Raw genomic sequence first — 15,167 nt, forward strand, 5'->3', positions numbered from 1 at the left:
ATAAAAATACAAAGCTTATTTCAAACCAATAAGCCTTTTGAAAACTAAAAGCAGAATGGGAATCTATTTAATTGCGAAATAATTATAGTTTTCTTACCAGTTAATGACTCTTTTGCATCATCATCTTTAGATTCTTCTTTAGATTCATCTGTTTCTGTACTATCGTTATCAAATGACTGGTTAACTGGTTCACAGGGATGAACGGTCTGGTCATCCATAACTTTAAGTAGTAAGTAGGGAAATATGTTTGCACAAGTAAAAATAAAATCCATAAATATTAATATACGCTTAAAAAGTAAAATGAAACATAAAGCGAAAGAAATTCCATATTCACAAATAAACACTAATAAATCCAACTACAAGTTACAACCTGTAAAGGGTTTTCAAATACTAATTTTTTATATTAAAGTTAACTTGAGCCCACTACTAAAATTCTAAGAGAAGGATATACAATATATTAATACAAAAAATTAAAATATAGGCAAAATCTTTATAGGCTCTCTCTCTTTTTTTTTTAAGATTTTATTTATTTATTCATGAGAGACGGAGAGAGAGAGGGGAAGAGACACAGGCAGAAGCAGGCTCCATGCAGGGAGCCCAAAGTGGGACTCAATCCCAGGTCTCCAGGATCACACCCTGGGCTGAAGGCGGCACTAAACCACTAAGCCACCTGGGCTGCCCTCTTTATAGGCTCTTTTTTTTAAATTTTTTAATTAAAAAAAAAATTTTTTAAATTTTTTTTATAGGCTCTTTAAAAAGCAACATAAACATTTAGGAAATGAATTTAAGAAAGCATTTTCAAAGTAATTTACAGGTTTGATTTTCTTTAAGAACGCAACAGATTCCAATTAGGTGGGCAGCCCAGATGGCTCAGCGGTTTAGGGCAGCATGATCCTGAAGACCCGGGATCGAGTCTCACGTCGGGCTCCCTGCTTGGGGCCTGCTTCTCCCTCTGCCTGTGTCTCTGCCTCTCTCTCTCTCCTCTGTGTCTCTCATGAATAAATAAATAAAATCTTTAAAAAAAAAGATTCCAATTAGGTGAAAGATATTTAAAATTTTTAAATTATTAATTTTCAATGTTTCCAGTGTATTTTTATCTTTGATGTGTTAGTTTCTATATCATTAGTGTACTGATCCTACTAAAACAATAAATAGTACAGATTTCATTCTAATGGCTTCTTCTTCTGTCCTGCCTAAAAATGGGGTGTGTGTGTGTGTGTGTGTGTGTGCGCGCACGCGCACAGTGTGACCAACATGGAAATTCCATTGTGCTTACAATATAGGGATGATGCTAACTTCAAAAGCTAATTTTGTTCATGTGTACCTTTGCCGGCTTCTTCAATGACTTGCCTCACTGCTTTCTTTAAACTGTTTGCCCGCAACATTATTTCCTTTGGTTTGACAGCTTTCTGGGATGGAGGTTTCGTAGGGTCATCCACGAGTTGTTCTTTGCTTTCACACAAGGATTCTTCACTGGAAGATTCCACGGTATCTTCTTCTACAATGACAGAGCGGATGCCTGGGACAATGGGGGTGGCCTGGGAATCTGTGTGCAAGGCTTGAAGCAGTTGTTCAAGCTTTTCATTTAGGACTGAACACTATGAAAACAAAAATACAGTAATGAATTTTCATTTGGTGGAAATGGAAAAGGACAATTTGAGTGAATCAGTTCTGATTTTAGAGGAAAGATGCCTATATTAATATTTACCAATTAATTGGCTATCCATTATACATGATACAGCTTATAGATGAAATAACTTATCATTTAAAAACAAGAGCACAATTATGTAAATTTTTAGGTGTGCTTCTGGAATATCCCAACTCTACCGTCTTTGTATCAGTAGTTTTCCTTATAAGAAAATCTCTATCATCATTATACAGGTATTTTTCCTTGAAAAAAACAAACACTTCACTACAAAGTGACACATTCCACAAAAAAATTATGTATCTTACAAAACACTGTGTAAGCTTTTTAAAAAGTGATTGATGAATGGTACCATTTTGATCATCACAAACTGCAGGTCTGGCTGAGTCTTGGTAAGCTCTCCTTCAAAGCTTTGCTTGTGAAAGGGGTGAAAGGTGCCTATGGGATTACTGACTCAAAAAAAAAAAAAAGAGCAAAAAGGAAAATGCATGAGGATAAAGAAGAAAAAGAAGATGGAGAAAGCAAAAACCAGCACTCTGCCCTTGTTTCTGTCTGCTTCTCTCGAGTGACGAAGGGTAAAGAAACATGAAGGCCTGAAGATGTTGCTACAACTGCCCTACTATAGCTTTTCTCACCACACAGATTCCTGTCCTTTCCTTCTCCATTTATTTGTCTTTGATGTCATGCTAAGACAAGGCTACGGCAGAAACTGTTAAGAGAAAAAAATATGGAGGCACCTAGATGGCTCAGCGTTTGAGCAACTGTCTTTGGCTCAGGTCATGATCCCGGAGTCCTGGGATTGAGTCCCACATCAGGCTCCCCACAGAGAGCCTCCTTCTCCCTCTGCTTATTTGTCTGCCTCTCTTTCTCGTGTCTCTCATGAATAAATAAATAAAATCTTTCAAAAAGAGAGAGAAAAAATATAGCCAGAGAGGTATTCCATTTTCTGAAGCTCTCCATTGAATAGAAAAACAAGAAAGAGGCTGAAAATATCAAATGTTATGCTTCTTTCTATTTCCTTTTCCTTTAACTCCATGGAATTACCATCTACAGCATAGATCTGGAGATCATTCCTTTGCAAGCCCAAGAAAGCCAAACCTTTTGTAAGAATGCCCGGCCTTGAACATATGAAAGCAAAGAGAGTAGCTTTTAAGCTTCTTACTTTAGCCTCAGAAAGCTTATAAAGGGGGGAAGAAATCTATAAAGAAAAAGGCAAAGCAAGAAAAAGAACCCGCAAAGAGGCCAAGGACCATAATGTCTGGGGATTCCAAGGAACCATGCTAAGAGTGAGCCTGATGATCAGTTGGCCTGGAAACAGAAAGCCATCCCTCTCCACACTGGAACACCACCTGCCCAGCATTATCCCCTCTGTGACCCCACTGTGGGGCATTTCTCCTTGGGGATGCCAATCTGTGGGGCAGAGGGAGCTGAGTTACAAAATTCAGGTTGTCGGATGGTCTTCAGCAATGCAGGTTTCCCATATATTCAAGCGTAACCATAAAACAGAATATGTTTTCGTCCCTCACATCTGATTCAAAAGTAGTTTTTCTCTTGATTTAAGATGTTTTGGCAAGAAAGTCACGTAATCAATTTAGCTGTGAAACACAGTTCAATGTTAACGTTGTCAGCAAAAAACTTTCATGCCCTGAGGTGACCCGCTTACTTTACTGGCCATGGCATCGGCTGCAACGGTGTTTTCCAACGTTTTTTCATATGACTTCTCTACTTTAGCAACAAAGTCCTTTACAGTTTCACATAGTATCCTTTAAGGAAGAGAAATTGTGCAATTCAGTAAACCCTGTAGGTGGATTCAGTTTGATGTACAAACATATTTAACAACAAGCACAAACAGGTAAATTGCCAAAGCACAGGGACCGTTTGTATATAAAACCCATACTTCTATCTGCTGTATAACACATACTAGATAAGTTCAAGACATACTGAGTTATAAGTGGAAATGCACACGAATAAAGTGTACACATTGTATTAAGGTCATAACAAGCCTTTCTCAAATATTTAAATTAAATTATTGAGAAGAGTATTTATAGATCTCATTTTAATAAATTAGCATTATCTCCAGCACCTTACATATTTTCATAATAGAACTTGGCGATGTTAAAAAAAAAGAGGATTAAAAAAAAAGAGGATTAATTTGTCACTTAATGTTGTTACTGTCACTCTCCTATTCATGATCTGTTATCTCAAAAGTATATTGTTCCTGAAGAAGAGATTGTGTAACTAACCTGGCACTTGAATTGAGTTATATTCTCCTTAAATCCATTTGTTTTTTTCCCTTAAGATAACCAGCACAGTCACATTCAAGACTAATTTAATTTAGAGCTTGTCAGTGTCAACAATATACGGTTTACTTGTTTGTCGCTTTTAATTACATTCAATTTCTTTGCAATAGAAGTAGATTAAAAGAAGAAAATAATATGAAACCTTAACACTAACTAAAATACGTCTTTCAAAAGTCTTTGGGACTGGTGCTGGATTAAAAACAACCCAACAGAACAGTATGTGACTAGCTTTTTGTAGCAAGAACTAATAGTGTTTCTGAAAACAAAATCAGAATATTTTAAAATAATAATATTTCCCTTTATTATGGATATAGATTGAAAAATTTGAAGGGAAAAAAAGCGGGCTCTGGCAATTATTTTTTTCTATTACACTCAACAATTTTCTCTGGTATGTGAGTGACATAATGATTATGTTTCCAGATATTTAAGTATCATGACATCAAGTCATTCCATGGATATAGTACACCCACACCCACTCCAAACCTTCACATTTATCATCTCAAAAAGAACTGAATTATTCCTAATAATTTTTGTTTTCTTAGTTTTTTGGCAACCATTTCTAGCTTTTACTTGGACAAAAAGTAGTATTTCCTAACCTTACATCTCTTTGTTGGCTTTTTAAATTCACATATATTCAGAGACTCTAGCTTACTATTAGAGACGCATTCATGTGCTTCACCTCAATTTTGGTCTTCTTTGTTCATGTACAGTACTTTTATGGAACATTTTGGAATGTTAAGGCAGGCTGTCATGAAATTCCTTCTATGAACCTTACTGAAAGTTTCTCCAAGATGTCCCATCCCTAAGGAGAGGAGACACTGACAGTTCTCCCTCTTTATTTAACTCCGAAATAGAGGTTTTCATTGCTGTTATTACAACTGTCTTGATAAAATTTTCTCCTGTTAAATGTGTGAAATTGCATATGTCATAACATTACCATAGCTACTTTTGCTGGTATTTTGCTAACTCTTAGGGACAGAGCCTGTTGGTCCATCAGCCTACGAATGAAAGTGGCAACAATAGGGTCATGTTGGAGATGGAGGCTGAAGGAAGAGAGTATGACTGTGTTAGGAAATACTTGTCAAGTAAGTTGTGGTCTATCTTAGGATCCAATAAGTTTCATATTCCAGAGGCATAAAATATTTATACTTGTAATAAAAATTAACTTGCTATTACACCTAAATAATGAATGTAGAATTCTTAAAACTGAAATAAAATGGACACCTAAACATGGCATGATTCAAAATCATACCACCTGTGAACCAGCAAATTGGAGAAAAACAATTTTAAGATGTATTTGCCATAGTGACAGGGAAGACATTCTCCACATGATACAGTTTTCTATTTTGATGCATAAAGATTTCTGGAAAACGTGCAAAAATCAAGTAAGTGAAAGTGGAATGTGGATTTTCCCATAGAACTATAAAATTATATCTTAAATCATTGTTAGTCATAATTTTGACAAGATAATTTCCAAGCATTTTAATTCTTTTAGTTTTGTTCTCTTCCTTCCAAGTTGAGCACAAATATGCAGTTGCTATTGCACCAAATATTCAGTTGAAGCTAACAACAGTCCATATTTAGCATGCTGGATGATTTCCACTATCATCACAACTATATTATTCATGAGATCTATACTTTTTATTACCAGTGTCAGTATCATCATTTATCATTTTACCACTTATTTTTTTAATAGGGATAAATGACATTATATTATGCAAACACTACAGTAAGAAAAATATGGCAATGATGCCCAAACAGATGCACATATTGGCAGGCAGGGGTCATCCTCCGAGAATCTGGAAAATTAATTTTCCATCTTTTGTAAAAAAGTTCCAATCAGAAATTAAAGATGATTTACAAGTATCAGTGCATAATCTATAAAAACCCTTAGCTATCTCTGTGTTCCAAGGAAAGATTCTAACAACTGCGTATCTTACCTCATCTATTCAATGACAGGTGTTGCCTAAATTATCTCTAAATAGATACGAGATCTGAAATTCTGTGGTTCTATGGCAATAGTTCCAACCTTATTATTTTTTCTGGCTGATGATCCCATTTTCTAAGAAGTTCTGTCTACAGGGAAAATTTCATTTATTATTATTTTTATTATTTTTTATTAATATATGACACCCATACTTGCTAATTAATCCTTCTGATTCTCTGAAGGTAACTCATGTTATCATACCAAACTTACAAAATTTCAAAAATCAAAGAGATGTTAACACTTTGTTGGTTAACCCATAGTAACTACATTAGTTAACCTACACGCTAGCTAAGTTAATGGATTATAGCTTTTCCATCAGTATTTTCAGCATTTTAAAAATAGTTCAAACAGCTTGGGCTCCTGGGAATTACCATTTCATAAAACAAATATAAATACGCACAAGATTGTTAAAACATCCTGCCTTAATATTGTATCATTTAACAAGTAGATGGCATTAAGAAAGGAAGGGAATTCCATGTTATCTAGGTGGTGATTACAAGAATGTGTATGTGAACATATGTACGTTTATTCCTCTTTCTCATCACTAAATTATACCCTTATGATTTGGGCACTTTACTGTGTATATGTCATATCTTGATAACAACAAAAAAATTTTTTTAAGAAGGGAAAACTATTATAGACTTTACAAGTTTTAAAGGGACATACAGCCCAAATGCAATATGTGAATCTTGTTTGGATTTTGATTTGAACAACTCAACTATTTAAAAATAACTTTGAAATAATTAGGGGAAATGGATTATGGGTTGAGTAATATATATGCTCTTAGAGAAGTATTACTAATTTTATTAGACTTTTTAATAAGATTATTAGGTATATAGACTGAAAGCAGAATAAAATAATTTCTGGGATTTGCTTAGAGATTGTAGCAAAAGAAAGTGGGAGTAGATGACAAAATTTTGATAAATACTGAAGCCATGTGATGGGTATGGCGGGAAACCATTATACCAGTCTCTTTACTTTTATATTTGTTTGACGATGTTCATAACAAAAATTAAATTTAAAATATATCACTGATAAAAATTTACTACATTTTGTCCTTTCTTTTCTCTCTTGAACCTCTTTATGGAAAATCCTGTAAAATTTTAATCCAGGGTTATAAAGGCAGGTTGCTGGGCAGCCTGGGAGCACAGATGAGTGACAAGAGGGGGCCAGGGTTGGAACAAAATCTGTTTAGAGGTAAATGAGCTAGTCAGAGAGAAATCCAAAGCTTTTAGCTAATAGTAGAGCCTAGACAAAGAGCCAGCCTTAGGTCAAAGAAAAAATTTGAATGTAATTGATTAAAACATGAGATGATGATACTATAATTTAATATAGCACTCTGTAGTTTACAAGCTCTATATTTATTTCATTACTCAATTTAATTCTCCCAACAGTTTCATGACGGAGACAGGACAGGCACTCTTTCCATTCTTATGCTTGATAAAACAGACATAGGCCACAAAGCTACCAAATGGTCAAATCTCAGCTAGGACCTTAGATTTACTTCTACTTGGTCCAACCCTGTGATTTACAGTGGTTTTCAAGCTGTTTCCCAGAAATTCTTCAAAGATTCTGCAAATACTTCATTCAGATTTCATTTAGAAATATAAAATATAATTTTTTACATGTTCAGTCATTGGAGATCTCAGACAAATAATATGCTAGCTTCAACATTAGAATTCATTTTTTTGTGCAAATCTTAGACTATATTTGATACAGTTTCCAGTTATTCCTATGTTTTATTTCAGTTACATGGTAATAGGGAAATTGTCTTCAATAGTCAAAGTAAGATACAGAAATAACTAGAAACTGGATCAAATATAAAATTATAACTGTCATCTATAATCTTATTGCTTAATTTTTCTCATAAATGATTGATAATTTAATCCTGTCCAATTTATTAATGATAAAAATAGAATTTTAATTTTTTAAATACTGGAATTCTATGTAAGATTTTATTTAACAAAAGACAATGTTATAATAAATCATGTCTCAATTAAAAATATGTAAGATGTATAGAAGGCACTAATTAAACACATCAAACACATGAAGGCTAAAATTAATGATTGCTAACTATGAAAGACGGCCATCTAAACTATGAAAGGTGGCCAGATAAAATATTTACTTGACTGCATCAAAGAATAATCCTTTTATAACTTGTTATACTTTTTCAAAGTTTCTATTTCAGCTTTCCATCTTTTCTAGCTATATCTTCTAAATGTCCTATTTAAAAAAAAAGCATTTGATTCATAGACCAAGGGTGGCAAATGCAAATGTCTTCCTCATAGAAATAACTTAAGCACTTAAGGAACGACTTTAGTATATAAATTTGTCCCAAGAGGGGGAAGACAATAGGGAGTGCTGAGGCCTGGGGCAAACATGACATATCTACATTTCACCATAAGGCAATCCACTTCATCAGAAAACGCCCAACCAAATGACAGCGACAGAAATCCAGCAGCAGCACTGGGCATCAAACACAAGAGTCTGCAGCCCACCTCTCTGCACAACCAGTGTGCTCTCCTGCCTTAAGCTGTTCAACATCTCTTCTATCACTCAGCCCTGTTTCCTATTCCTGGGGTTTATGGCATCCACAGTAACTGTCACTACATTTATACTGTCACATGCAAATTTGTTTGAAATGATTTATCTTCCCTTGATTCTGTGCAAAGGAAGTATATAACATACACTAAAGTTGGTGTATTTTGCCTCCACCAATTCCCTAATCCCTCACTCTCCTTCTTCTTTTTCTCCTCTCTCTGTGTAATAGTAGTATTTCCTTGCCAAGCCAGAATCCTAAAGCATACTTTTACCTTTGGCTTATCGGTTGAAAATTTCAGTGGGTTTCACCCTTTCCTCTAGCTGACTTTCTTGATCTCAGGACATCAGTATAGGATGCTTCAAAACTGAATTCTAAATTCCAGGCAGGCAGCATTTGGGATAATAAAATCAAGTAGCTCTGGCTCCATGTACAGAATCAACTTAACTAAAATCTGATAACTTTGAATTAAAATATAATTATGTAATTTAAACATGCTGATAAATGTCATTTTGAAAAATCTCTTCAATATCTTCCCTTTCCTGATGTAAACAGTTCCTAAAGAGTAGTGTTTATGGAAATAATAAACTGTAGTGAAATGTGTTTTCCATAGTATATTTAATCATCAATGCTTCTTTATTTTCTTATTTTTTATTTTATTTTTTAAATTTTTTAATGGAAATTCTATTTAGTTTACATATGAGTGTTCTTTAAATACGAGCTTGGGCTAATTAAACTCTAAACACTTACCACACCATTCTGATAAAAAAAAGTTTCAGCCTAGGCAGCCAAAAAAAATCCCTCTAAATATATACTCTACTGCAAATAAGATGCTAAAGTGATTTTTTAAAAAACCAAATGCAAGTTTAGTATATCTAATTCTGTAAGCTATTTCATAGGTTTTTTTGGGGAAAAAAATTACAAAGTGACATAAATGGTAGGAATGAGCGTTTTCACCATACAACTATTTCATGGCTTCATCACTCACTTGGCAGATGATATGATCACTGCATGTTCATCAGAATTGAGGATTTTTGTAAGATGAGCTGCAACTGAGTCCTCATAAATTGTCATCTGAAAACATAAAAAACCTACACTGTATTATCATTGCTGACATTCATACAGCTCAGTTACTATTTCTTCCAAAATGGGACCACTCAGGACACACATGACACAAGGCAATGACTATAATGAAATATATAAAAGAGTCATCATATGAAATAAATACTTCCTTTCAGTAGAAGGCTTTTAGTTTCTGAAATTCCTTAATCTGAATTAAGTAGTCTTAAAAAAATCCATAAAATCCATTAAATTAAAAAAATGTTGAATAGCTGAATACATAAAGAACTCCTCTGAGTCGGCACAAAAAAGCAAGCGCCAGATGACCCGATGAAAAATGGGCAAAAGACTAGAAGCTTAAAGAGGAAGGTATACCAATGGTCCACAACCGATGAAAGGTGATCAACCTCATCGGGCTTCAGGCAAACACAAACTAAAACCACCATGGGGGTTCCACTGTATCTGCCAGCAGAGCTAAAACGAAAACAGAAGCAGCAACCACACCTGGAAAGTGCCAAGTATTGGCATGGTTGTGGAGCAAGAGAACTCTCAGTCGCTGTTGGTGGGAGAGCAGGAGTTGATAGAAACACTCCAGAAAACTGCTGGATGTCTATCAAAGCTGAACATGTGCATATACCATAGGGCCCAGCAATTGAATTTCTACATATGTATATGCCCCAAAGAAATGTGATGTGCATTCAGCAAAAGACACGTGATAGAAAACATTCACACAACATTCATTCGATAGTAGCATGGATAACAGATTGTAGCACATCTGGGCAATGGGATACCAGGGGGCAATGAGAATGCGTGATTTACATCTCTGCTGTAATATGGATGAACGCTAGACATGATGTTGAATGGAAAGATTCAGAGAAGGGCTGCTTACAAAATGATTCATTTTATAAACACAGAAACAGACAAAAATAATCTATGCTTTTAGAAGCCAGGAGAGAAGTTCTTGGGGTGGGAGGTGGGGGTGATAAATGGAAGGGGTGCTGGTGATGTTGCCTTGCCTCGTGATCTGGGTTCATTTAGCTTGTGGAAACTTACCAATGGTACATTTATGATCTGTGCACTTTCCTGTATGTATAGTTCAATAAAAAGTTTTTTAGAATGCTGAGTGCACTGTCATACAACCATGTATATAAACATACCTCTCAGACATAATCAAAATGCTCAGGGAGCCCTATATCCCCCTTTCTGTTTGACTCAAAATTTAACATTCTATTGAAAGAACATACCTTCCCAATAAATAAAAATGTGCACAATATTTAAATAGCTTCAATTGAGAACCTTCCATACAAATTTTTGCCTCAAATATATACCACCTCATATGGTTCAAAAATTCCCAGTGTAGGGCAGCCTGGGTGGCTCGGCGGTTTAGCGCCTGCCTTCAGCCCAGGGCGTGATCCTGGAGACCCGGGATCGAGTCCCACGTTGAGCTCCCTGCATGGAGCCTGCTTCTCCCTTTGCTTGTGTCTCTGCCTCTCTCTCATTCTCTCTCTCTCTCTCTCATGAATAAATAAAATCTTTAAAAAAAAAATTCCCAGTGTAAATCACATGCTGTGTTCCAGCTGGTCTCCTATGCTCTTCTGCTCTACTCAAATATCCTTCCGTTGCTTCTTACCCATCAGTACCAGTTTACTTAGACTTAAAGGAAGATCCAATTACCTCCCCCACCCCACCAAAGCCTTCCTGACTAGTGTCTTCCCAAACAGATCTCATTCCCGATTTCCATTCAATTCCACCAGTGGCTAATCTTTTGAATTTCCACCTTACTTTTTTGACAGGCAGAAAGATGGGAGGGGAGGAGCCTCAAAGCCTCACACAATATTGTGTTCACTGGCAAATCCACTTCACTCATCTTCCAGTCTAAACATTAAAAGCTGCAACTTGATAGTCAAGATCAGAAAAATGAAAATACGACGTTTTAAAAAGCAATGAGGGGAAATATTTTTCAAAAAAGATTAGTTTTAATTTCTTTTCCCTACAGGACAGATTATCATAAAGCCTAAGAATGTAAGGGAAATATTTTAAACTCTCATTAATTCCATTTGAATGGACATGTAAAAACCCAAGCTTTTGTCTGTCAAAAATAATCAAAGGCAAAAAAGACAACCACTTCCAGAGGAAAACGAAACAACCTCTCTGTCCAAAGATAAAATTATTGATGTCACTTATTAACCTACTGTGTAGTCACTTAGAGTCAGGAAGTTAAGGTAATAATAATAATTATTTTTATTCTATATCAGGCACTGTGATTAAGTATTCTGTATATATTTATCCCATTAATTGTCCTGTTTTATAGCCAAGGAGCTTCAGGCTCTGATGAGTTGAGCAATTTGCCCAAGACCTATAGCTAATGAAGAAGAAACCAATTATGGGACCATGTCCATGGCTTACCTACCATATTGCCCACCCCCTCTCCAAGCAAGCCTTGGTCTTTATTTAACAGCATTTACTGAACATAAATTTTGTCATTTCTTAAGTGTATTGTAACAGCATAGTTGGGATCTCTATATCTCTCCTACTCCTTTCAAACCATTCTCCACTTCATGACACAGTGATTTTTTTCTAAAGCACAAATCTGATCATGCTACATTTCTCCTTAACACGTTTGAGGGGATTAGTCAAAACTCTTCAGCTAACATGCAAGACCTTCCAGAGGCACCTGGGTGACTCAATCTGTTGGGCGTCTGCCTTCAGCTCAGGTCAAGGTCCTGGAGTCCTGGGATTGAGCCCAGTGTTGGGATCCCTGCTCAGAGGGGAGTCTGCTTCTCCCTGTCCCTCTGCCCCTCCCCTCACTTGTGTTTTCTCTCTCGTTTGCTCATTCAGTCTCTCTCTCTCTCAAATAAATAAATAAAATATTTTTTAAAAAAACATGCAAGACCTTCCATAATTCCCTGGATTCTCCATGATCCAAACCCTCCTTCTTTCCTCTGTCATGTCTTTTGATGCTCTTCCCTTGCACAACATGCTCTAACTCAATGGTATCACTTGCAGTGCCCCAAATGTACCAAGGTCCTATCAGGTTCTACGTCATGCTCTTTTTCAACTGGCTAATTCCCACTTCTCTTCTTTTGTGCTGAAAATCCAGTATAGGTACAACCTCCTCTGTAGAGACTTCCCTGAACTTGCCAGACTAAGAATCCTCTCTTATGTGCAACCATTATACCCTGAAAATAACTTAAACATAGCTAATCCTTTATTGTCTGTCCCTCCCACTGGAACCGAGATTCTCCAACTTTCTGGCCTCATAGCATCTTTAAACGTCTGAACGATTTTGTCACAATACCCCTAGGCCAAGAGGAATCCCTAACAGTAGGTAAATACAAACAACTTAATAAGTCCTTATATCCTAACAACTTACTAGCCATTTGAAAAAACAGTAAGTATAATTTAAAAGAAACAACAGTATCTCATTGCATTCTTAAACAACTAGCTGTGAGCCTGGGGGCACTGTATACACCTCAAGCCTTGAAATCAGATTGGACAGTAACAACCTCATTTCCTACTCAACACTAATTTGTGTGGTGTTTGCTTTTTATCACAGTGACTACTAAAAACACAAGCTTCACAAAAATATGCTGTCATCAGAAGAAAAGGAGTGCAACCTAATGTTTAAACTGTCCAGTACTTCAAGCTAGTAGTCTGTATGTTGTCTGACAGATATTGAGTATTACAATTAAATTTTCTTTGAAATTTAAAACTATCTCACGGGAGCCCTCTGAGCTCACTGCAGTGGCCTGAGGCCACCATGGTGCACACAGTTTGGGAACTACCATTTCTAAACTAACTGAAGCAATAGGGCAAGTCTTCTATGTCCACTCCCAGATACCCACGGGCATTTAATATTGTTAAATTAATGAAAAAATAGTTATAATATCTTACCATGCTGTTACAAAGCAGCGAAGAAACAGAAAGAACTGGGGGGAGAGAAGCTTTCAATAAGAGTAAATTTAAAACAAATTAATAGGAAGAAGTTCATTTCCAGAGAGTTGAGGCCACTCTCTCCTATTTTAGGGGAGTTGGTGGAGATACAGCAGCTCACACCTTCTTTTTGATGACTTATCATTAATAAATAAGCATCTATTGACTAGTGTGATTGGGGTATGATACAAAACAGATTAAAACTATGACTCCTGTATCAAAAAAGGTTTTAATCCAATTGGAAAGCAATAAGAATCTGGTTTCCAAGAAATAGATGAAGCCAGAGGGCTTTGATGCCACGATGACCATAGTTCCAAAAGTGTTTGGTATTTAGACCAAAAATTAACAATAAGAATTTTTTTTATTAACTGTCCACTTTGTGCCAGTCACGACACCAGATGACAATACAATGGTGAATGAATAACACATTGCCTGGTCTTGACAGTACAACAGCACCAAGATAATGGAAGGTGACAATGGAAGGGGGCTTTGGAACTTGTGAGGAAGGAGGTAGTACAAGGGCATGGGGGATGAGGGATGGCTTCTTAGAGCAAGTGATACCTGAGGTGAGGATAGACATGAACTGAGCCTAATGTCACTGGGGGGATACATACTCATTCGCAAAGGGGTAGAGGAGAAAAGAACATGATGGCAAGGGGACTTCCCGTTAAATGTAAATAATATGTTTTCTAACATGGAGTATTAACAGAATCATTGTTATTGAAGGAAATCATGGAATTGTTGTTTTTGCTATGTTTAAAAATACAACAGCAAACAGAATTACTTAATTATGGCCATAAGGAATTAATCAATAAAACTGTCACAATTCTTTAAGCTCTGCAATTCTACGATGCCAGTGGAATGCTGAGTTAATAAGATAATTAGGAAGTTCAACCACATTCGTGCCCTTTTTAGGAAAACTGGAAAAATAATAATTTCACAATCATGCATAAAGGAATTTAAAATGAATACTTAAAAAAATATAAGCTGGGAAATTAGGTTAAGCCTAAGAAGGAAGGTTCAGCTTGCTTTTATTACGGTTTTAAGGGAAAAAAGTCACATGGTGACTCGTCGGGGGTGATATAGAACACTCATTTAACTTTAATCTTAAGGCATGCTATCCTTTTGTTATGAAATATTTTAATAAAAAAACAAAATAAGTTTCAATTAAAACCTTTTTATACTAAAAAAAGATTTTTTCCATGTAGTTAACAACCATATCGCATATTTAGCAACTATATATATGTAATAAAAATAAACTGTGTACCTTTATTTTATGTGCTAGGAAACAGACAACTCTAAATAAAGCAAAATAATTTTTCCTTTTGTCCCTTTGGGGAGAAAATTAATAAGATTTACAAAAATACTAAAGAAAAAAGACTGGTTTCTATAAAAACACGATCATTTCATAGTTAGATAAAATAATACTCTAAGTAAAAATGCTGCTGAAAATAAAATAGTAAACATATTAATCTTTAATGGTAATTATCTTTGAGTGTCAGCGCTATAAGTAAGGTTATTTTTTCATATATTTTTGTCTTTCTGTATTTTTTAGAGGCAATTTTTGCTACCTTGAGATCAGAAAAAGGTGTTAAATTACAACTAGCTCCTTTAAGGAACAGCTCCATGTATCTAGTTATCATTCCTTTCCTTAGTTTTGACAAGTTCATAATTTTCTTAATGAAAAAACAAAAACTTCAACTG

General features: G+C 35.5%; 1 protein-coding gene across 10 annotated transcripts in view; it reads right to left on the reverse strand.

The window, feature by feature from the left end:
* Window positions 1-15,167, reverse strand: part of DGKH (diacylglycerol kinase eta) — a 178,966-nt gene that overhangs the window by 45,829 nt on the left and 117,970 nt on the right. For all 10 annotated transcript variants that reach the window (XM_049099330.1, XM_049099335.1, XM_049099332.1 and 7 more), the window contains 4 exons: window positions 9,460-9,545; window positions 3,309-3,408; window positions 1,325-1,598; window positions 98-220 (listed from right to left, as the gene is read on the reverse strand). In XM_049099330.1, coding sequence (XP_048955287.1) covers window positions 98-220; window positions 1,325-1,598; window positions 3,309-3,408; window positions 9,460-9,545 — 583 coding nt within the window. The remainder of the gene's footprint in view (window positions 1-97; window positions 221-1,324; window positions 1,599-3,308; window positions 3,409-9,459; window positions 9,546-15,167) is intronic.

Source organism: Canis lupus, chromosome 22, assembly GCF_003254725.2.
Source record: "Canis lupus dingo isolate Sandy chromosome 22, ASM325472v2, whole genome shotgun sequence".
NCBI lineage: Eukaryota > Metazoa > Chordata > Mammalia > Carnivora > Canidae > Canis > Canis lupus.